Source organism: Nannospalax galili, unplaced genomic scaffold (genome assembly GCF_000622305.1).
Source record: "Nannospalax galili isolate Female #2095 unplaced genomic scaffold, S.galili_v1.0 scaffold83, whole genome shotgun sequence".
In the NCBI taxonomy this organism is placed as follows: Eukaryota; Metazoa; Chordata; class Mammalia; order Rodentia; family Spalacidae; genus Nannospalax; species Nannospalax galili.
The window spans coordinates 6,329,387-6,353,643 of record NW_008352659.1 but is presented as its reverse complement, the minus strand read 5'-3'; the positions used below and the strand labels follow the sequence as shown (position 1 = coordinate 6,353,643).

The 24,257-nt window shown below is 41.1% G+C and overlaps 1 protein-coding gene across 6 annotated transcripts in view; it reads left to right on the top strand.

Moving 5' to 3' along the window:
- Kat6b (lysine acetyltransferase 6B) overlaps window positions 1–24,257 on the top strand; it is a 201,979-nt gene that overhangs the window by 6,704 nt on the left and 171,018 nt on the right. For all 6 annotated transcript variants that reach the window (XM_008849901.2, XM_029554450.1, XM_029554448.1 and 3 more), the window contains exon 2: window positions 14,569–15,442. In XM_008849901.2, coding sequence (XP_008848123.1) covers window positions 14,822–15,442 — 621 coding nt within the window. In that variant the 5' untranslated portion in view covers window positions 14,569–14,821. The remainder of the gene's footprint in view (window positions 1–14,568; window positions 15,443–24,257) is intronic.

Here is a 24,257-nt window from a genome sequence, read left to right as displayed (position 1 = left end):
ATTTGTTAGCTAGGAACTGAACTCAGGTCCTCTTAACCTCTGAGCCATCTCTCTAGGCCCCAACTGTGTTGAACAATCCCCTTGAACATGGGGATCCTCCTGCCCTGGGTCCCCAAGAGCGGGGTGTACAACCATGCTTGGCCCCAAACTTCCTGTTATTGTAACATGCTCTAATTAAGGCACATAAAGAAAGTGAATAGAGTACATCCCCATATGTTATAGTAGCCAGTAGACTTCATGTGGCTTATGGAGAAGTTAGAGACAGCACATCGTTCCCAGCACTTGGGAGGCTTGAGGCAAGAAGATCCAAGTTCCAGATCAGCCTGGGTGTATGCTGCCGTGCCTGGCGTGTGTTCACTTTTAAAATAGATTTATAGTTTTCTTGATTTTTATTTTTATTTTATCTTTTGACAGGGTCTCCCTAGCCCAAGCCTGCCTGGAATTCACTATGTGTAGTGTAGGCTGGCTTTGGTCTCATAGAGATCCACCTGCCTCTACCTCCTGAGTGCTGGGATCAAAGGTATATGCCACCACGCCTGGCGTTATATTTTAATTAATTATTTTTTGATACAGGGTGTCTCTGTCCTAGAATTGTCCTAGAACTCACTATGTAGACTTGTCCTTGATCTCACAGTGATCCACCTGCCTCTGTCTCCAAAGTGCTGGGATTAAAGTCATTTGATACCATGCCCAGCAATTTATTTATTTTTGAGGAGAGGGTCTCACTATATAGCCCTGACTGTCCTGGAACTCAGAGAGATCCACCTGCCTCTTCCTCCTCAGTGCTGGAATTAAAGATGTGTACCACCATACCTGGCTGTTTATTTTATTTTTAGAATTTATTTATTTTAGAGGGCAAGAGGTATGCTTGTAGGAATTGATTTTTTCCTTTTACCATGTGGGTTCCGGAGATCAAACTCAGGTTGTCAGGTTTGGTGACAAGTGACTTTACTTTCTGAGCAATTTCACAGGCCCATTTTCTTGACTTTTAAAGGGGAATTCTGATTTGTTCTCTAGGTATGCAGGTTATCTGATTTAAAGACAACTAACATGGTATCCTGAAATGACTTGCCTTACTAAAATAATCCTTTTCTTGGTGTGTGTGACAATGGGGCGGGGGGTTGCATATGTGGAGGCCTGAGGTTTACAAGTGGTTGTCTTCCTAAATCTCTCCACCTTATATTTGGAGTCAGAGTCCCTTAGTTGAACCCAGAGCTCACTGATAACGCTAGTCTGGCTAGATGGACTACCATGCCCACTTGCCTTTTATGTGGCTCTGGGGAATGGGGCAAATGTCTCACCTGCTCTCCCCAGCTATCAAAACAATCCTTAAAAAATTCAGATTATTTCTTAATTTTTTTAAAAATGTGAATGAGTGTTTTGCCTGCATGTATCTAAATGCACCCATGTGTGCATTGCCCATGGAGACCAGAAGTAGGTGTTACACCCCCTGGAACTGCAGTTACAGATGGTTGTTAGCTGCCATGTAGGTTCTGGGAAACCAACTCCAGTCTTGTGGAAGAGCAGCCAGTTCTCTTAATCACTGAGCCATCTTTCCAGCCCAGATTATTTCTTTTTTTGAGACAGGGTCTCAGGCTGGCCTTGAATCTGCTATATAGCTAAGGATGGCCTTGAACCTTTGCTCCTCCAGCCAACCATCTCCCTAGTGGGATTACTGACTTCTATCACACCCAGCAGATCATTTCTCAATACATGTTCTTAGTCTTTGTCATTAAAAACCCACTAAAGCTAACTTGTAATTAGGGAGAAACCTAGAATTGAATAGAGAAATTTAAATGCTAAAAAGACACTCTAAATTTAGTTGATTATTTCTTAAGTGGAAATGTTTAGTTATCATTATTGCTAATCAGCATGCCCTGGCTCCAAAGGCCTGCTGACTTCAGATGACTTTTCATCTTGCCTCTAAAATCCTGTTTTACAAGGGATCAGATTTCCTGTGATGTCCCTAACAGTGTGATTAAATTTTAGAGACTGAAACTATCGAGCACTTCAGTGCAGGAATGACTGTGCAAATCTAATTCATAGTTCCACCAGGAGTTTTGGGACATGTCTCGGCTAATTTATGATGATGATGTTGAAACTAATCTTTGCTAGGGATTATGGAAGCCGTAATAGTTTATTGATGGTTCAGTTATTGTTTGTTGAAGCAGATTTACACAATTATAGTTTAATGACATAACAAGGATATTGTCAACTAGAAGAGCATGACATGAAAAATTAAACTTCCAATTAATATAATATGTATTAGTTGAAATGATAATTTTCATGGTGATTTAGCCTCTTAGAAATCCTTGGAAAACATTATTAGCTTATGAATTGAAAACTCTGTGCTAATGAGTAGTGGGAAGGAACTTAGTATTACTCTAAAAAGACAGGGAATTAAAAATTCGATCCAACTAATATTTTTTTGAGTGCCTGCTTTGGACGTCTATTGAAGTAGATCCATAAGTTGAAGAAGATTGGTCTTTGGAGGGATGAAATACCAGTTGCTTTGGTTTCTTTCCATCTCCTACAGTGTAGTGGATGGGTACTGTTGCTGAAGTGATTCAAGCATTTAGCAAATTTGTGTGTGTGCTGCACATGCATACATGTGTGTATGGACTTTGTGCTGTTATGTCCCCTGCTCCCCCCTTGCCTTTATTTCACGTGTCACGTGTCACAGCACTGCTGTTCTTTAGTCACTGCCAACTTTTCTCTCCTCTTGTCTTTTCCCCTCCTCCTTTTTTTTGAATCAGTTTTGCTGCATATTGTAGCTGGCCTCAAGCCTGAGATATTCCTGTCTCTGCTTTCTACCTACCTATGTAGCCCAGGCTGTTATGTAGCCCAGGCTGGCCTCATGATTGAGGTAATCCTCTTGTCTCAACCTGAGTGTTGGGATTGAAGGTGTTAGCCACTATGTCTGACATCTCTTTCCTTCCTTCCTTCCTTCCTTCCTTCCTTCCTTCCTTCCTTCCTTCCTCCTTTGTATTTTTTTTTAGAGATTTTTATTTTTATTTTATGTTAATGACTGCTTTACCTTCATGTATGTAAGTATACCTTGTGCATACCAGGTGCCTGTGGAGGCCAGAAGAGGATTTCTGGTCCCCTAGAACTGGAGTTATGGATGGTGTTAGCCACCATGTGGGTGCTGGGAGCTGAACCCAGGTTCTCTTACAAGAGCAGCCAGTGCTCATAACTGCTGAGCCATCTCCAGCCCCCTAACTTCATTTCTTTCTTTCTTTTTTTTTTTTTTTTTTTTTTTTGGTGTTTTTGACACAGGGTCTCCCTGTAGCAACTCACTATGTAGACCAGACCAGGCTGGCCTTGAACTTACAGAGACCCACCTGCCTCTGCCTCCCAAGTGCCGGGATTAAAGGTATGCGCCACCATGCCCGGCTCCAACTTCTTTTCTTATGCCTCTTCAACTCATACCTGTTCTAGGCAATAAGCTCATGGACTGTAGGCTTTCTAATAGTTTATTCTTAGCTTCTGTCTGCCCTTCATTCATTTGCTGAAAAATTCATTTGATGAATAGGCATTGAATCTCAGCACTTGGGAAGCTGAGGTATAAGAATCACCATAGGTTCAAGGCCAGCCTGGGTTATATAATGAGTTCCTGGCCAGCCTGGGCTATAGTGTAAGACCCTATTTCAAAAAACAAAACCAGCTTGGTGTGGTGGTGTATACCTTTAGTCCCAGCAGAGACAGGGAGATCTCTGTGATACAGGGAGACCCAGTCTCAAAAAGACCAATCAACAAACAAAACCCCAAACTCCCAAAGATGAATGGATTGCATCCTTCTTCCAGTGCAGTCCGAGAAAGTCCTGGGGCATGGCAGGATGAATCAAGCATAAGTTGTATTCCTAAGACTAGTATAGTCTCTGGGGTACAGAGGCTGGCGGATCTCTGTGAGGTCAAGGGTGGCCTGGTTTACATATAGGCCAGCTGGGGCTATAGAGAAACCCTTTCTCAAAAACAAACAAAGAATTGTAGTCAGTCTTGTAAGGGAAAGGAGGTCAGTGCCAAAGGAGCACAATACAAAATGAAATTCAGTGTCAAGGGAGTGGTCTAAGGAAGTAATAAGAAAGTCCTGAGAGACAGCGGTGAGTAGAGTTTGTAAGTAGAGTTTGTACAAAGGTGTTGGCTGCACTGATCCATGAGCGATTTGATTTGGTTTGGGGTGGAGTGTTCAGGCAGCTATGTAAGGTTCCTTTCTCTTTTTTTTGAGGGAGAATTTTGCTGTGTAGCCCATGTTGGTTTCAACGCTCAGTCTTTCTGCCTCAGCCTCCCCAGCACTGGGATGGGATTACAGGCATGTGGCCCTATGTCAGGTTTTCTGCATTGTCTGTCAATGCTCAGTTTACATCTTCATGTAAGGGGGGCCCACCTGTTACTCCAGACTTCTTTCTGCAATCAGAGGAAAACTTTCATTGAAGCAGATTTTATGGGGGGGGCTGATAGAATTTTTTTTTTTTTTTTTTTTTTTTTTTTTTTTTGTCTTTTTCTGAGATAGGGTCTCCCTGTAGCCCCATCTGTCCTGGAACTCACTATGTAGACCAGGCTGGCGTCGAACTCACAAAGATCCATCTGCCTCTGCCTCCGAAGTACTGGGATTAACGGCATGCGCCACCATGCCCGGCCTGATAGAATTATTGAAGTAGAGGTGTTGGGATTATAATACATGTGCCACCAGGCCCGGTTTGTGTTGGTTGTTTTGAGACAGGATCCCCTGTAGAACAGGTTGACCTCAAACTATAGGTAACCAAGGTTGACACTGAACTTCTGAATTGCCTAGCTTTACCTACTAACTGCTGGGATTATAGGCTTGTACTGCCAAGCCTGGTTTTTGTTTTTTAAATTTTTTTTTTTTTTTTTTTTTTCCTTTTTGAAGCAGGGTCTCCCTGTAGCCCCAGCTGTCCTGGAACTCACTATGGAGACCAGGCTGGCCTTGAACTCACAGAGATCCCCTGCCTCTGCCTCCCAAGTGCTGGGACTACAGGTGTACGTCACCATGCTCGGCTTGTTTTTTAAATTATTAATTATTTATTTTTATGTGTATGAGTGTCATGCCTGCATGTATGTAAGTGCACCGGTGTTGTGCAATGCCTACAAGGACAGAAGAGAGCGTTGGATTCCCTGGAACTGGAGTTATTGTCATGTGGGTGCTGAATTTGAACTTGGGTCTTCTGCAAGAGCAGCCAATGCTCTTAACTGCTAAGCCATCTCTCTAGCCCACCAAGCCTGGCCTTATGAAGTGCTAGGGATGGTACCCTGGGGTTTGTGTGGGTTAGGAAAGCACTCTACTATCTGAGCTACATCTCCAGTCTCTCAGCTCTTGTAGTTTTTAAAAACGTAGTTTAATAGTTTATGGAGATGAAATTCATATAACATAAGAGTTTTTTGTTTTGTTTTGTTTTGTTTTTGAGGTAAACTTTCAGTTTGCAGTTCAGGCTGACCTGCAACTCACTGTATAGCCCAAGTGGGCCTTGAACAATCTGCCTACCTCAGGCTCCCAAAATGCTAGGATTACAGATGTGAGCCACCATGCCTGGTTGTGCACTGTTTTAAAAGTGAATAACTCAGTAGCATTTAGTGCATTCAGTCTTGTTTGACTACCACCTCTACCTATATCCAAGACGTTTCCATCTATCCAAAGTAAAATCCCTCACCTGCTGAACAGTTTCGCCCTACATCTAGGCATATTTTGCTTGTGGATTACACATGAATGTTCTATAAGTGCAAGGTCTGATCTTTTATGTCTGGCTTCCTTTACAGTGTGTTTCAGTGTTCATCTCTGTTGTACCAGAGTAGGTTAGTACTTCATTCTTTTTTGTGGCTGAATAAGTCCAGTGTATGGATCTGTTATATAACTTTTATCTGTTCTGCTGTTAGGGACCTTTGGGCTGTTTCCACCTTTGGGTATTGTGAACAGTGCTGCTGTGAAGATGTTTTTCCTATATCTTTTTGAGAAGCTGTTTTCAGTTTTTCTTCAGGGATCTACGTGGAAGTGGCCGTGTAGGATCATATGGTAATTCTCTGTTTACCTTTGTTTACCTTTCTGAGGAACAGGAGCTGCAGGGCTTTGCTGTTTCCTAGTTGTTTTGTTTTTTTTTTTCGGTCTTTTTGAGACAGGGTCTCCCTGTAGCCCCAGCTGTCCTGAAACTCACTATGTAGACCAGGCTGGCCTTGAACTCACAGAGATCCAACTGCCTCTGCCTCTCGAGTGCTGGGACTAAAGGCATGCGCCACCATGCCCGGCTCCTAGTTGCTTCTTATGTACTGTCTCCAGCTCAGTTCTGTTTCCCACAGCCCCTACCGCAGAGCTGCATAAAGGGAAAGAGCATCCAGTTGCTCAATGTTTGTTGGGTAGTCTTTGACTAATGTTTATAATCTCACCTCCCAGTTTACATGTTTCGTGCTTAAGCATTAATTTTAGGGGGAATACATGCATTCAGGGCTTGAAATTTAGTTAGCAAGTACCACCATGTGGATGATGTCTGATGTCAGACAGTAGATATTTCTAAACCGAGGATGCTATTTTGAGCCATTGTGTCACTTGATGGTGGTGAGTGGTGATAGAGGAAAAAAAAGTTAAGGTTCCCCACATTAACAGTCTATGTTGTGTTTTGGAAGATATTGTTAAGATGTGTGGATGTTCGCTTAGTTACACAGTGGACTCTGAAAAAATCCTGGAGCTTATAGAAGTAAGGGAGCTAAAAATAGCAAGTCAAACCCAGGGCGACAAAAGAGTAAACTCTACTATTAATCTTTATTTTTTTCTACCACTGTTTTTGGCACATCTATAACCTCATGGCTTGAATGTTATGACACAGATTTTGAAATAACAAAAGCTTTAGTACAAGCTTAGAGGAGGCCTCTCATAATACTTGCTATCAGGATATTTTGAGTCTTCTTGTGCTGACATGAATATTTCTGAATAGTGTTGATATTTATATAGTAGTGAAGCTAAAGGCTCTGTGTGGGGCTAAACTCTTCTAGATCTGTTTAGAATAGTTTGTAATGAGTGCTGTGAGTGGTGTTGTAAGACTACATAATATAACCATGTAATTTGCTGGTATTCCTAGGTAAAGATAAAATGATTCACAATCTTAAAAAATAGAAGAATCTGATTTGCTGAAGCATGAATCTGAATTAATTTGGAAAGATTTGCCACCTTTTTGATAGCCTTTTACTCTTTCAACTTTTTATAGAAAAAAATGAAAAGAGAATAATGATTTTAAGGTTTTAGTTTGTGATTGAGTGAACTATCTACTCATCAGATGAGTCCCAGTGTTCTGAGAAAGAGGAGTGGTATAGATAATTCTGAATCAGGGGAAAAAAATCATTTCTGTTTGCCTTTTGAATTAATTATGCTTTTTTTTTTTTCTGTAGATTTGTCTTTCTAGTTAAGATACTGCTTACGCCAAAATGAAATTGGTTTTCAATCTGTTCTCTTAGCCTTATACCAGTTTACAGTGGGACCAGGGGGATGTCAGAAACAAATCAACCTAAGATTAAAAAATTTGCAGTGGATAATATACAAAGTGGATAATATACATGTGTTTAGCTGAGAATTGGCAACAGATAAGAGAGTTCTGATTTTGCTCCTTTTCCTGGCTGTGTATTTTTTTTTTAAACACTGTGATTCTGCTTGTAGCAGAGAGCCGCTGAGTTACATCTGCTTCTGCCTAATTAACTCTGTTGGTTGGTGTCAGATGAGAGCTAATTTTGAGATTAAATTGAGGAGAGGGGTGTGTGCTGATGGCTGGGGGAGGGGAGAAGGAGGATCTAAGGTTGTCTGGTTGTTTTGTGTAAGATCAAAATAAAGTTATTCGCAGTTGCTTTTAAGTTTATTTTTTGTCTTTGAAATGAAAATGATCACTGTGTCCTGAAATGGGGCCTGTGTTGATACGCATCTATTACTATGCAAGTGGTATATCCTTCTCTAGGTAAAGCTGTCAGTCATGTCTTCGGTAGCTCAGGAAGTGTCTAGTGCTAGATGGCCTTTGGGACAAACAGTGAATACTGCCTGGGAAAGTTAGTGCTGTTCCTAAGACAAACTGTTGAACTCTATTCTCTCCTTCCCCCAACCCCCCAACAAAAAAGCTATATTTGCCTGGCCATGTGGGTAATAGGGCTTGTCACAAACCTAATTTACAATTTGGAGAATGTGCACATGGACTGAAAGTGGAGAGATGAAGAGGTTAGCATGGTCTCTGAGCAAGGAAGGCAGGAGAGTTTGTTATGCTTCATTATTATTATTATTATTATTTTAATTTTATTTTTATTTTATGTGTATGAGTGTATTGCCTGCATGTATGTGAGTGCCCCTGTGTCGTGCAATGCCATGGAGGTCGGAAGAGGGCTTTGGATTCCCCTAGAACTGGAGTTAAGGATGGTTTGTAGCCGCCATGTGGGTGCTGGGAATTGAACCCGGGTCCTCTGCAAGAGCAGTCAGTGCTCTTAACCGCTGAGCCATCTCTCCAGCCCCTGCTTTATTATTTTTATTTTATGTGTATGGGTGTGTTGCCTGCATGTGTGTAAGTGCAGCTGTCATGCAATGCCCACAGAGGTCAAAAGAGGGCTTTGGGTCCCCTGGAACTGGAGTACAGTTGGTTGTTAGCCTTCATGTGGGTGCTGGGAACCAAACCTGGGTCCTCCCCAAGAGCAGACACTGCTCTAAACCACTGAGCCATCTCTCTCACCCACCTCTGTGGATTTAAAAAAAATTAATTTGTTATTGTTGTATGTGTGCCATGGCGTACACATGGAGGATTTGAGACTTTGGAATCAGTTTTCTCCACCTTCAAGTGGCTCCTGAGGGTTGAACTCTCAACTCTAGGGTTTGGTGGCAAGCCCTTTTACCTACTAAGCCATCTCTCTAGTCTATAATGCAGTCATGTTTTCTTTTTGGTGATATGTGAAAAAAAAATTTGGAGAGGAGATGTTGCTTAAAAAAAGTGAAACTAGCCAGGTGTGGTGGTGCACGCCTTTAATCCCAGCACTAGGGAGGCAGAGGCAGCTGGATCTCTGGTTGTCAGCCACCATGTAGGTGCTGGGAACTGAACCCGAGGCCCTCTGCAAGAGCAGCCAGTGCTCTTAACTGCTGAGCCACCTCTCCAGCTCCCCAGACTCTGTCTTTTTGCTTTTTGGGTTTTTTTTTTTGTCTTTTTGAGACAGGGTGTCCCTGTAGCCCCAGCTGTCCTGGAACTCACTATGTAGACCAGGCTGGCCTTGAACTCACAGAGATCCGCCTGCCTCTGCCTCCTGAGTGCTGGGATTAAAGGTGTGTGTGCTTCTTTTGCATTTTTAATATGTAAAATGTCAGTCTTGCTGAAACGTGTTGGTAGCATATATGAATGATTATTTTAATTGTGGTAAAAGCTTGTCATGCAGGTGTACTTTGGGTGTTTATTACTTATCAAATATTTTGCTGTACTGTATGCTCACTTGCATATGTGTCCAAAATGACTAATAGCAAATTGGACACTCCTGTGACCTCCTCAGTCTCTTCCTACAGTTGTATTTTGTGCAGTCAAATTAAATTAGTTGTGATTCCGCCAGAATACATGATGAAAGATGAAATAATTACTTAGATACAGTGAAATGTCTTCTAATGAAATTTTGCTCCAAACCATTTCACTTTGGAAAGATCAGTTTCCTATTCTAAATGTTCTGACACAGACTGATTCCTGTGCTCTGTGTGGTTGCTCAGCAAGAGTGAATGATTTTATTTCTAAACACAGTGTTCCAAGTCTAACATTTTTGTCAATGATTTGTGTAATGGCACAAAAGAGAGTGCTTATTAGATTTGCAGATGACATAGATGACAGAGTCAAGATTCAAAACAATCATTAGCAGGTTAGAAGACAGACTCAAACCAACAAGATGAAATTGAACTGTAATAAACTTTAAATCCTAGCATTTAAAAAGCCAGGGGTGGTGGTGCTTGCCTGTAATCTCAGTACTTGGAAGACTGAGAAAGGTTTGCAGTGAGTTTCAGGCCAACTTCAGCTACATAGTGAATACCAGGCCAGCTAGGGCTAGCAAGACCCTGTGTTAAAAATCACCACCACCAAAACCCCAAAAAGAACCAAATGACAACAGCAGCAAAAAAATCCCAGCATTAGCTGGGCATGGGTGTGGTGGTGCACGTCTTTGATCCTAGCACTCAGGATCAGGTGGATCTCTGTGAGTTCAACCAGCCTGGTACGTACTGAGTTCCAGGTTGGCTGGGGCTACAGGGAGACGCTGCCTCAACAACAACAACAACAACAACAACAACAACAAAAAAAAAAAGCCAAAATGCCAGCATTTTAATTTGTGCAAGGTAGAGATGGAAAGATTTAGGTTGACAAATTCTTGGAAAAAAGATCTGGGCATTTTGGTTGGGCTGTGTGCAGCATGGCCAGTGTGACAGGGTTGCTTAGGAAGTCCCTGTAAGTTTGTGTTGTACTTATAATTGAATAATGCCCAGATTGCCACAGTTTTAAGGTGGATATTAGTGACTAAGAGAAGGCAGTCCTTGAGACCAAGGATATATGGAAGGGTGAGGGAACTGATATGAGTGGTTTGTTAAGGGAAGGCTAAAGGTAGAGTGGGGTTGGTTGTTAGTGGTTTTTAGAAAGATACTTATTTTCAAATATTTGAAGGCCTGTCATGTTGAAGAAATAGTAAAAATGCCTTGGGATTGTTCCAGGGGAACTAGAACTAGTGGGTAGAAGTCATTGGCAGAGTTTTGCTCCTGTGAGCCAGAAAAACAGTACAGTTAGAGCTGTCGATCAGTGCACTGAGCTACTGCAAAAAAAGTGACAAATTTTCAATCATTGGAAGTATTTTAAGTAAAGATTTGTGACCAGTCTGTTAGGGATCGTGGCTAAAGACCTTTTACTGCGTAACTGAAGGTTGGGCTGGACCTCTGAAGTCTCATGGACTCCAAGTTTCTGAATCTCAAAGAAAAATTGAAGGAAACCTACAGTTTACTAATCCACAGAGAGGCCTACCGTCTCTGTGCCTCTGCTGTTTGGTCAGGAAGAGTTCAGTGGCCCAGTTGTTTTCAATAGCACTCCAGGAGCCTTGAGTGTAAATGTTCTGTTCTTTAGTATTTGGCTAAAGGTTTGTTTGTTTTAGCCTCAGCTGGCCTGGGGCTTGCTATGTAGACCCTGCTAGCCTTGAATTTAGAGAGATCCACCTGCCTCTGCCTCCCAAGTGCTGGGATTAAAGGCCTGTGCTACCACACCCAACCCTGGCTAAAGTTTTTGAGAAGAAATACTTTTTTCTCCTTTTAGGTATATTCATTCATCTAAGTCAATAACAAGAAAGCTTTAATTTTGTATTTCATGAGACATTTTTCAAAGTCTATGGGCATTGCATTTAGTAGAAGTATAATAATAGATAGTTATGTATATTGAATATTAGATACTATATGCACTTAGTCCTCCAAACAATCCTGCCAGAGATATATGGTAGTCCTCCCTTATCCCTGCTTTCAGTTACCAGCACTTATTTAACCTCAAACCAAAAGTATTCATGTAAAATTCTAGAAATAAGCAATGTGTTTTTTTTCTTTTTTCTTTGTAAGTTTTAAATAAGCTTTATTAGAGTATATTGATTTCTATTATTGTTGTTAATTCTTACTGACTTTTTCTCTGTAGTCCCAGCTGACCTGAAACTCACTATATAGACCAGGCTGTCCTTAAACTCAGAGATCGGCCTGCCCCCCCCACCCCAGTGCTGGGATTAAAGGCATGCACCACCATGCCCCTCCTCAATCTCTTACTAATTTGTAAAGTTTATTGTTGGTATGCACATATAGGACAAAAGCAGTCTAGTATATATCTAGGTTCAGTATCTCTGGTATTTCAGGCATCCCCTGGGGACCCTGGAACATGTGCCTTTGGATGAGTGGAGAATACTTCACTAGTTCAGCCCCCAGGGAAAGTGACTAGTGGCTCAGCTTTCTCCACTAGACATGTGTAGTATCTCTGCAGAGGCAGAACTAGATGAAGCAGCTGTGGCTTAGGTGAGAACCGAGTCAGCCTTAGATGCTGAAATAATGGTGCTTGAGCCTTAAGTCTGTGATTGATTGTGGAAAATTCGAGAAGTAAACAATAAAGTTTCTTTTCTTTTTTTTTTTTTTGTAAGTTTTAAATAATCTTTATTACAGTATATTGTTTGGTTTTTGTAACATTGGGGTTATATTGGGTGAGCACTATCTTTCTTTGAGCCTTTTACATTTAGAATTGTGCTGAAGATTAAATGACACATTTTATGTTTGTTGAGTATGAAGTTGGTTTCATATGGCTCAGACTGGCCTCAAACTCCTTATCCTTCAACCTCCCCCTTCCAGGTACTGGGATTTCAGGCTTGTGCCATCAGTGCCTGGGAAAACCACAAGTTATGTGGTATGTGAGCATGCTGTAAACTTTTTTTATCTTTTTGAGACAGGGTCTCCCTGTAGCCCCAGCTGGCCTGGAGCTCACTATGTAGACTAGGCTGGCCTTGAACTCACAGAGATCCGACTGCCTCTGCCTCCCGAGTGCTGGGACTAAAGGCATTCGCCACCATGCCTGGCTGCATGCTGTAAAGTTTATAGAAAGGGTTAAGATGGGGGGGCAGGTGTGTACTGGCTGGGTGTGGTGGTGCACGCCTTTGATCTCTGGGTTCAAGGTTAGCTTGGTCTCATAGTGAGCTCTAGGCCAGCTGAGGCTACAGGGAGACCCTGTGTCAAAAAGACCAAAAAAAGAGAAAAGATTATGCACTGATCTTCCAGAGGACCTGAATTCATTTCTCAGCATGCATGTCAGGTGACTCGCAACTGCCAGCTCCAAGGGATCCAATGCCTGTAGCCTCGCCTCCTTGGGCAGCTAAACATACACTCATAAACACATATTTAAAATAAAATAGCTCTTTTTCTAAAAACAAGATGAAGGTGTTACTGGAGAGCAAGATTCCAACATAGGTATGGCTCAGTTCCTAGGCCAACCAGGGCTGTACTCAGTACGAGATTGCAGATCTGGAGTGGATCATGTACACCAGGAGTCTGGAGAGTGCTACTGCCACTGTCCAGCTGGAACCAGGTTATAGAAATTTGCTTCCTATTGAGGTGTGAAATGGGCAGTAAGATAACTGGAACATACATTATTTAAAGGTAAAGGGTTAGGTTACTGCATTGGTTTCAGCTTTCCCGCCTTTATTATAGACCCTGTGCAGTATCTGACCCATGGATGTAGTTAGGTTGGAAACTTTCTTATGCGTGAGGTGGGAAATTATTGTGCTTTGCTTTTTTAAGTTTAAGATTTTTTTTTTGAGACAGGGTTCCACTATGTAACCCTTACTGGCCTGGAGCTTGCTATGTAGACCAGATTTCTCAAATTCACAGAGATCTCCCCTACATTTGCCTCTTGAGTATTAAGACTAATGCTAGGACTAATGGTGTGTACCAGCATTTCTGGCTGCAAGTGTAAGGATTTTTTTGAAGTAAGTTTAATGAATTTCCATTTATTTATTTATTAAACACATGGTCTTACTATATATTCCTGGCTGACTTTGAATTCTCTATGTAGGCCAGGCTGGCCTTGAACTCAGAGATTCATCTGCTTTTGCCTCCTGAATGCTAGGATTAAAGGTGTGCATTGCCATACCCAGCTTGTGTCCCGTTTTTTAATGTTTATGTCTGTAGTAGACAGGTACCTTTGAGTGCTTTCACATGACTTCATTAACTTTGATACAGGAACCCATTATTTATTTATTTATTTATTATTTTTATTTTATGTGTATGCATGTATTGCTTGCATGTAGGTAAGTGCACCGTGTCAGGCCACGCATGTCGTGCAATGCCCACGGAGGTCAGAAGAGGCTGTCAGATCCCCTGGGACTGGAATTATGGACAGTTGTTGGCTGCCATGTGGGTCCTGGGATTTGAACCTGGGTCTTCTGCAAGAACAACTAGTGTTCTTAACCGCCGAGCCATCTCTCCAGCCCCCCCCCCCTTTTTTTTTTTTTAACATTCTAAGTTTATGTATTTTGTGTGTTGGGGGAGGTGTATACCACAGCATGAGTGTGGAGTTCAGAGGACAATTTGGGAGTGAGTTCTCACCTTCCACTATGTAGGTCCCAGGGATTGAACTCAGGTCATCAGGCTTGGTGCAGGCGCCTTTACTTGCTGAGCCATCTCATCAGCATGTAGAGTCCATTATTCATATAACTTAGATGTGGTCTCTTATTTTTTTGGTCTTTTTAAGACAGGGTCTCCCTGTAGCCCAGCAGGCCTGGAACTTGCTTTGTAGACCAGGCTGGCCTTGCTTTCATAGAGATCTGCCTGCCTTTGCCTCCCGAGTGCTGGGATTAAAGGCATGTGCCACCACATCTGGCCATCATAAATAAATTTTAAAGATCCTGAAAAAAGTTTCCTTCGTAGACTGTGTGACTCAATTTTCACTGTTACTGTGTTATACGATACCTGCCTGCCACTGTGGTCATTTTGCATCTGAAAAAATAATACTGAAGAATCTTTTACTTTTAGAAGTTCCATTATTAAGAGCTTTTCTCTCCTTTTTATTCTTTAAGGTCTTGGTTCCCTGAAGATGTCTTTCACTTGAAGAGTGAAGTCCTTCCTGTTGGTAGACTACAACAACTGTCAGCATTGCCTGTCTCTCTCTTTTGAATCTCTTAAAGGATGGATGTTCCTGAGATGTTGCTTAATATGGTCTAGAATACTCTATTTGTTGAATTGTAAATGACATTTAAATGTGCAAGTTCTGATAAATACAAGGAAAATCTCTATGGGTAACTTTGGTATTGAAGAAGTCATTTGTCAACCATGGTAAAACTTGCAAACCCACTTTATACAGAGTGGATTCTTGAAGCTATACAGAAAATCAAAAAGCAAAAGCAAAGGCCTTCTGAAGAGAGAATCTGCCATGCGGTCAGCACATCCCATGGCCTGGATAAGAAGACAGTCTCTGAACAGCTGGAGCTCAGTGTTCAGGATGGCTCAGTTCTCAAAGTCACCAACAAAGGCCTTGCTTCTTACAAGGACCCAGACAATCCTGGGCGGTTTTCATCAGTTAAACCAGGAACTTTTCCTAAGTCAACCAAGGGATCTAGAGGACCATGTAATGATCTCCGAAATGTGGATTGGAATAAACTTTTAAAGAGAGCAATTGAAGGACTCGAGGAGCCAAATGGCTCCTCCTTGAAGAACATCGAGAAGTATCTCAGAAGTCAGAGTGATCTCACAAGCACCACCAACAACCCAGCCTTTCAGCAGCGCCTGCGACTGGGAGCCAAACGTGCCGTGAACAATGGGAGGTTACTCAAAGATGGGCCACAGTACAGGGTCAATTATGGGAGCTTTGATGGCAAAGGGGCATCCCAGTGTCCCAGTGCTTTTCCGTCCTCACTCCCACCTGTCAGCCTTCTACCCCATGAGAAAGACCAGGTAGGTGGAAGAAGAATGCTTATATTTGAAATAATGCTTTTTGACTTTTAAGATTTCTTATGGACAAAAGTTCCAAATGGAATTTGGTAAGATCAACATTTTTTGCTTTAAAGCAGGTTTTATAGTTTTATAGTATGTTTCACAGTATGCATTTTTAAATCATTTTATGGTGTACTGAGGGCTTCCTCATTGGTTGACTTCGTTTACTAGAATAATCATGTGACTTTTTTGTAGACTGTAATTGCTAGATTCCGCTGCCTCAAGACAGGATTACATGTATTTCAGAACCCTAAGAAAGGATGTTGTGAATTTGTTCGGTCATTGTTCTTTTTAGAGAAGAAAAATCTCTGGGCTTCTTTTAATACTGATAATCTTTGCATTTTTGGAATTGTTTTAGCATGTGACTTCTGTTTCAATTTAAAGTCATTTATTACCGTTAAGTTCTTGGTGGATGTTGGTGAATGTTTATTTTGTCTCCTGTGGTATATTTTCTTTTAAAAATATTTCTTTTAAAATTATGTTTATTTATTTAGTGTGCATATGTTATGTGTGTGGGTACCACAGTGCACATGTGGAGGTCAGAGAGTAATTGCAGGGGTCAGTTCTCTCCTTCTACCATGTGGGTCCTGGAGAGCCATGTCAGGTTGGCAGGCTTGGCAGCAAGCCTCTACCCACTGAACCATCTTGCTGCTTTAGCATCTTATGCTTTGATGTCTCTAGACCTTATGTTATTTTTATAGCAAATAAATACACCGCAGAGCTCTCCTTCCATTAATGCTCTGATTTTAAGTCTTTGGTTAAGTAGGATTTTCTTGGTTTTATTCTAGAACTACAGAATTCACCTCCCAAAGTAAAACTGAGGTAGAACAGCACATTGTTTATAAATCAAATCCTCTAGTATTTGGACTCCTTATTTGGCCTTTGGTTAAGTACATTCATTGATAGCAGGTAATGTTACATCTTTAAACCATTAACCATTGCTAACAGAAAAAGTAACTGCATCTGTAAATCTGTGTATTTAGAAAAGCCCAGGTGTTAGGGCTTGATATGTAGCTCAGTGGGAAAGTGTTTGCCTGCCTTGCACAAGGCTCTGGGTGCTATGCTAGCTCCCAGGGGATCCAGGTGTTGTTAGAAAAGCTGATTTGCTTTTGTTCTTTGAGTATTGAGAGCCCCTGAAGGGGCCTTGTTTCTGAGTTTAGCTGGTAAGGGCCTAGCTCTAGAAGCCAAGTAGGATCAGGTCTAAACCCTGGAATTTGTTTGTTAACTATATTTGTACCTTTCTAATCTTCTATAACATTTATTTACCTACTGATGGTAATTGTATTCCTTCTAATATAGTAGGGAAATTATGAAATTTTCTTCTAACATTTGTTTAAAAAATTACAGAAGGTGACTCAAATCCCAATTCTGTCAAACACAGCCATTTTAGACACCTCTGTTTTTCCTTATTTTATTTATTTATTTATTATTTTATTTATTTTGAGACAGGGTCTTACTGTGTAGCCCTGACTGGCCTGGAACTCTGTGTAGACTAGGCTGGTCTAAGACTGAGAGATCTGCCTCCTGAGCACAGAGATGAAAGGCATGCACTACCACACCAGCCTGATTATATTTGCTTAATATATATATAACTGTAAGCTGGGCGTGGTGGCATAATCCCAGCACTCAGGAGGCAGAGGCAGGCAGATCTCTGTGAGTTCAAGGCCAGCTTGGTCTACATAGTGAGTTCCAGGACAGCTGGGGCTACAGGGAGACCCTGTCTCAAAAAAACAAAAAAAAAAAAAAAGTGTGTGTATATATATATATAACTGTAAGACAGGTCAAAGCTTTATAAGTCCTAGGTATATGGTCTAAGTTTAGGTAGTTTTAGCAACTGTGTAGTGTGCTTCAGTAGTCTTATCTATCATCAGGAGCATTTTGCATGTGATGGAGGAGTCAGTACTCCTCGCACAGTGCCTCCCACCTTCTCTTTAACCTTGCTCATCATTTCTTGCCAACCTTCTCATATTTTTCAGGCAGCATCTGTACAGAAATATTTTTAGTCTAAAGGAAAAGTCATATTTGAAAGTGTCTAGGATTGTGAACAGAGTGATTTATAGCTTAGCATGCAATCTCCACTGCTCCTTACGTGATGTGGGTCTCTAAATTGTCCAGTTAGCGTCATCATTTAACAAGGAAAGCTGAGAAAAACGTGGCCTAGCATATTTGGTTGCTGAAATTTGGGGATTAATTGTGTCAAGTAATCATAATCTAGTATTTTTTGGTGGTTATGTTATCACCTCACAGAAATTATAATCTAAATTTTTCCTTTTTAGTAGGACCTCACAGTGTATGTAGTGAAGACTGGCCTGGAACTCACTCTGTGTCCCAGGCAGGCATCAGAGTCTTTATCCTTCTGCTGTTTCAACCTCTTGAGTGCTAGGATTACAGGCCCGTGTCACCATACTTGTCTATAACCTAATTCCTTTTTTTTTTTTAAGACAGGGTCTCCCTCCCTATAGCCCTAATTGGCCTGGAACTGGCTAAAGTCTGGCCGCCATCTCACAGAAATCCCCCTGCATGTGTCTGGGATTAAAAGATTAAAAGGTGTCGGGAGTGCTGGCGCACACCTTTTCTCCCAGCACTCAGGAGGCAGAGGCAGAGGCAGGCAGATCTCTGTGAGTTCAAGGCCAGCCTGGTTTACATGGTGAGTTCCAGGCCAGTTGGGGTTACAGGGAGATCCTGTCTCCCTGTCAAAAAAAAAAAAAAAAAAAAAAAAAAAAAAAGATCAAAAGGTGTATACTACTACACCCCGCCTACAATCTAATTCTTCAAAAAAAAAAAAATTTAATTAAATGCCTTCTCAAACAAAAGGAAAAGAAAATATTTTCAAGCCAATTTGGTAGCAGGTTAATATTGTACGTAACAACAGTTTTTCCTTGAAAATTTTAATTATTACATCATAATGTCTTGCCCTTTATGATTAAAAGTGCTCAGTAGTTCAAAATTGTGTAATGTATATCCCTAAGGAAATATAATAGAATTTTTTTTTATTCCAAAGAGAGGCAATTTTTAACACATTTTTTCCAGAAATAACTTGAAGCAACTTACATTAAAATATATATACAATGAAGTTTAAGGGGGGGAATGGAATAAGAAATCAAAGACCAAAGGATTTGCCAATATGGGGTCAACTTTGGTGGAATAATGAAGGTTTCCATTAGCTCTATTCTTTTTCCTTTTTTGAAAATACTAATTAGTTTATTGGGCTTGCTTATTTGTTATTTTTCTTTTATGTATATGAGTGTATTGCCTGCATGTAGGTAATGGCACCAGTGTCTTGCGTTGCCACAAAGGTCAGAAGAGGGTGTTGGATTCCCCTGAGACTGGAGCCACAGACAGTTGTTAGTAGGCATGTGAGTGCTACAAATTGAACTTGGGTCTTCTGCAAAAAGAGCAGCCAGTGCTCTTAACTGCTGAGCCATCTTTCCAGCCCCAGAAATAGTTCTTTCTTATACTATAACCATACTGTGCCTGTGACCCTAGAACTTGGTAGGTGGAGACAGGAGAATCATGAATCTAAGGTTTTCTTCAGCTATATACTGAATCTGAGGCCAGCCTGGGCAACACGTGATCCTGTCTCAAAAAACCCAATAACAGACCCATGATGTACTAATTATTGACCTTGGATAATTCTTGCTTAGGCTGCTGAACTTAGATCTCTATGTGTATTGATCGTTCTATTATTTTGTGCAAACAGAACCTTTTTTTGAGACAGAATCTTTACTATGCAGTTCTGGCTAGCCTGGAAGTTGTTATGTACACACAATAGCCTTAATAGCACTTCTCCTGTCTCTGCTTCTTGAGTGCTGAGATTTCAGATGTGGACCTTTTTTGAAAAAGGTGGTCACTGGTTTTGCTATGCTGGCAGTTGTAGGGTGTGCATTGTAGGAGGAAATTTAAGACACATTTTAAATTTTGTTTTATTTTTCAGTACTAGGTTTTCATATTTGCTGGGCACACTGTACCGTTGAACTGTACCCCTAGTCTTTATTTTAAAAATGTGTGTCTTTGTATGTGGCATATGCATGTGCATGTATTCCTAAGTACATGTGTGAGTATGCTTATGGAGGCCAGTGTTGGATGCTGACTGTCACTGTCCTCTATTGCTCTCCACCTTAGTTTTTGAGACAGGGTCTCTCACTGAACCCAGAGCCCACCGATTTGGCTAGATTGGTTGCCAGCAGTCTCCAGGGGTTCTCCTGCCAGGATTCTAGGTGTGCACCTGCTAGCCTAGCTTTTTACATGAGTGCTGGGGATCCGAACTAAGGTTCTTGTGTTTGAGCAGTGAACACTTAACCATCAGAGTCACCTCTCCACCCCCATTTTTTAAAAAAAAATTTATTATTATTTTATTTTATGTGTACGGGTATATTGCCTGCATGTATGTAAGTGCACCCGTGACATGCAATGCCGTGGACGTCAGAAGAGGGCTTCCGATTCCCCTGGAACTGGAGTTAAGGACGGTTCATAGCCGCCATATGGGTGCTGGGAATCAAACCCAAGTATCTCCAGCCCCCATTTTTTTTAAATTGAGACATTATCTAAGTAAGTTGCCCAGGCTGGCTTTGAATTGTTGATCCTCCTGCCACAGCCTTCCTACTAGCTGGAATTCCAGGTATGTGTTACATATCTGGCAAAATTTAGGATATAAACTGGGTGTAGGGAGGCAGAGGCAGGCGGATCTCTGTGACTTCAAGGCCAGCTGGGGCTACAGGGAGACCCTCTCTCAAAAAGACAAAAAAAAACAAAAAAAAAGGTGTAATTGCTGGCACTCTTCCAAGTGCTTCACATTTATTATCTCCCTGAACATAATAGTTACGGGGAGGATGGAGATCATTGTACCTGTTTTGCAGATGAAAACCTAAGGTTCAAAGCTTAAGCAGTTTGTCCAAGGTCAATAGAGCTAGTAAATGGTCAAGCCAGGTTTCCATCCAGAGACTCTGATGTTTCTTTCTGCCCAGCCATCTACTAGTCAGCAGCACTGGGGGCTTTTCATGTGGGATAAAAGCCTCTTCCAGTTCCTAATGTGTTCAGAAGCAGTTCCCCTCCAACCCCCCAACAAATAGATTTCCAGCGTTTTAAATTTGGCAGTTACAATAAGCTTATTATCGTTTTTCAAGCAGGTACAATTTATAATATTAGCAAAATGGAAATGCAGGAGGGAAAGTAGTAAATCCATGTCTAATTAGATTTAACATCATCATCTTTCCTCCGCATGGCTGCTGGGCGGTACAGTGCGGGCTCCAATAGAAGGGCTCCTTCCTTCTCAGATGTAATTGCACATCTTCTGATAGTCTAGAATTCAAATTGGGTATTACCATACTGGCTCTTTAGCATAACTCCTTTGTATTTATTTAAGCAAGGTTTCTCTGGTGAGGTGATATGGAAATGAATTAAACCACCAAAGATAAAACTTTATCGACTTGGTGAGGGAACTCCTAAAGGATAGTATTAATATTTCTCATTAAAAGTGGTAAAGCTCAATTAGGTTAGATTATGAGGACTTTAGAAAGTCAAATATTTTAAGAGAGACTTCCATTATTACTATACTTCGTAGCAGTAAGATTTCATTTGAACATTTGGGTTTTTAGCATTTTTAGAAAATCAGTTTAGTTCAATTTTAAGCAGACCCCTTAGTATTCTGCTTTATTGAGAAATACCGTCCTAAAATTTATTAAATGTCAAACCTTGGTATATTTCCAGTAGAGTGTACAATAGGGGAGCTCTTATTCTAAGCTGGTATCTTTGGAAGGTGGGACATTTCTAATATCCAGTAGGACTTTTGGTTTTTTTTCGTTAGGAGAAATGAAAAAAACTGTCAGATGCTGATAAAAAACATCGAAAACATAGTTACATGAGCATTGAGATTGTCAGTAAGAAAATAAAAGTTTCTAGAAAGGAGCACAGATGATCAGAAATGGGTCTAAGAGACAAAAACTATGATAGAAATAACTTTTGGTGGTCCTGCTTTATTCAGTCATCCGTTTGTCCCTCCCTTTCTTTCCTTTTATTTTCTTCTTTAAAAAATTTTTTTACTAGCTGGGTGTGGTGGCACACGCCTTTAATCCCAGCACTTGGGAGGCAGAGGTAGGCCAGCCTGGTCTACATAGTGAGTTCCAGGATAGCTGGGGCTACAGGGAGACCCTATCTCAAAAAGACAAAAAAAAAATTTTTTTTTTCTTTTTTTTTTAACTAGAGAGGCTAATGCACCCCTCAGTGAGAACACTGGTTGTTCTTGCAGAAGACCTGGGTTCGAATCCGAGCACCCACATAGCAGCTAACTGTCCGTAACTCCAGTCCCAGGGGATCTGACAGCCTCTTCTGACCTCCAGGGGCATTGCACAACATGGGTGCACTTACCTACATGCAGGCAATACACGCATACACATAAAATAAAAATAATAAAGGAAAATTTTTTTAAAAAATAGGAAAATTTATTTTGTTTTGTTTTTTTTAAGACAGTCTCCCTATAGCCCCAGCTGGCCTCAATCTCACAGAGACCCACATGCCTCTGCCTCCTGAGTGCTGCAATTAAAGGCATACACCACCATGCCTGACTTATTTGTCTTTTAAAAATATTTATCATTTTTATGTGTATGACCATATGGACAGTTGCTAGCCGCCATGTGGGTACTGAATATTGAACTCAGGTCCCCTGCAAGAGCAGTCAGTGCTCTTAACTGCTGACCTATCTCTCCAGCCCCTTATTTGTTTATTTTTAAGACAGTCCCAGGGCTGGAGAGATGGCTCAGTGGTTAAGAGCACTGACTGCTCCTGCAGAGGACCTGGGTTCAATTCTCAGCACCCATGTGGCGGCTACGAACTGTCCTTAACTCCAGTTCCAGGGGAATCTGATGCCCTCTTCTGACCTCCCCAGCATTGCATGGCATGGGTGCACTCACATACATGCAGGCAATCCATTCATACACATAAAATAAAAATAAATAAAATATTTTTTTAAAAAAGTCTCATTATATGGTGGATGCTAGTCTCAAGCTTACTGTGTAACCCACACTGTCCTGCTCTCAATCCTCCCACCTCCTACCTGAGTTGATAGGCATGTGGTGTCATGCCGGGCTTCCCTCCCTTATCCATTTTGGAGAGGCTTCTCAGATCTTTGGCAGTGTTATCAGTGTGAAATATTTCCATACATAGAAGACCTGTGTGCACCCTACATCATTTTCTTGTATTGGATTTTAGGTGGGAAGTTTTTAGTTTTAGATTTTCCTTTCTTTGATTTTCTTTGCTCTGTTTTCTCTTATCCAGTAACATTATCCTTGTCCCGGAGTGGACCCTCATCATCTTCTATCTCTGGGACTATTTCAATGGTTGGTACTTTGGATCATTCACTGGTCTGTATTCTGGGTGTGATAGGCTTCCAGAAGTCTCAGAATTGTTCACAGTCTCTGACAGCTCTAAATGTGTTTTTGGAAGAAATGTGAATTTTATTTTGTAATTATAGAGTCCTAATTTTCTCTCTTGACTTTGATTTTCCTTTGACTTGATGTCCTTTTTATTGAAGATGTGTTCTCAAAGCATGTTCTCAGAGCGTTGTATGTATTCAGGAACTGGAGAAATGACTTAGTGGTTAAGAGCCCCGGCTGCACCCACTCCAGTTCTGGGGAATCCAACGCCTGTTTTTGAACTCCATGGGCACTGCATGACACAGGTGCACTTACATGCATTTATATGCATGCAGGCAATGCACACATACACATAAAATAAAAAAAAATATTAAAAAAATTATACATGTTCAACTGAAGGTTGGATAAAACCCTAAATATTATAAAATATATTCTTCCAGGCTGAGAGATGACTCAGTGGTTAAGAGCACTGGCTGCTCTTGCAGAGGACTGGGGTCTGATTCCCAGTACCTACATGATGGCTAACAACTATCCCTAATTCCAGTTCCAGGGGAATCCACTGCCCTCTTTTGAGGGCATGATACGTGTGCACTTACACACATGCAATACACTTATATACTTAAAAAAAAAATGTGTGTGTGTGTAGACTCTATTCTTCAAAATGACCTGAGCCTTGGAACTGGTATGGTTTTAGAATGGCTAAGGCCAGACCGACAGAAACCTATTATAACATGAAAACCCAGGTAGAGCAAATGCTTGCTCTTCCAAGGTCAGGGAAGGGAAAAATCTTGTTCTTGTTCTGGTAATTAAGCTTATGCAGTTCTTCAGAGGAGCACAGTGCCAGGGCCAGCTTTGTGAGCAGGTCGTACCAGTTGAGGCTTTGTGGGGAGAGCTCTCAGACTATCTCCAACTAGGCAGTTGAGTCAAGGGGAATCTGACACAAGAGTGACTGAGGCTTTCTGTTGCACTTGAGGCATGACAGCCTGTTCCACCTTTGAGCTATTATCAAGATAGAACTTGCCCAGCCTGCTAATGAAATGACTTAAGGTAGAGGAGCATCATGCCAGAGGATTTTGATTGTTCCAGGGTGTGTTAAACATTCTTTTAACTCTTTGGCTCTTAGATGTATTTGGAGCATTTGATACCTTTCCCATAGCACTAATCCTGTCCTGAATGATCATCAGCTTTCAGCAATTTACCTTGTATTCCATATACCTGTTGAGCTTATAACAGCTATATTTTGATATTTTGAATTTTTTCTTCTTCTGGTGCTAGTAGAATCCAAGCTTTTGTGCTCATTGAAAGTATTCCACTACTGAGCCATAGTGGAATACAGAATAATTCTAGTCCTAAGAATGCCTGTAGTTTTAGCTTTAAGTGTTGTTTGTTGATTTATTCTTTTTTTTTTT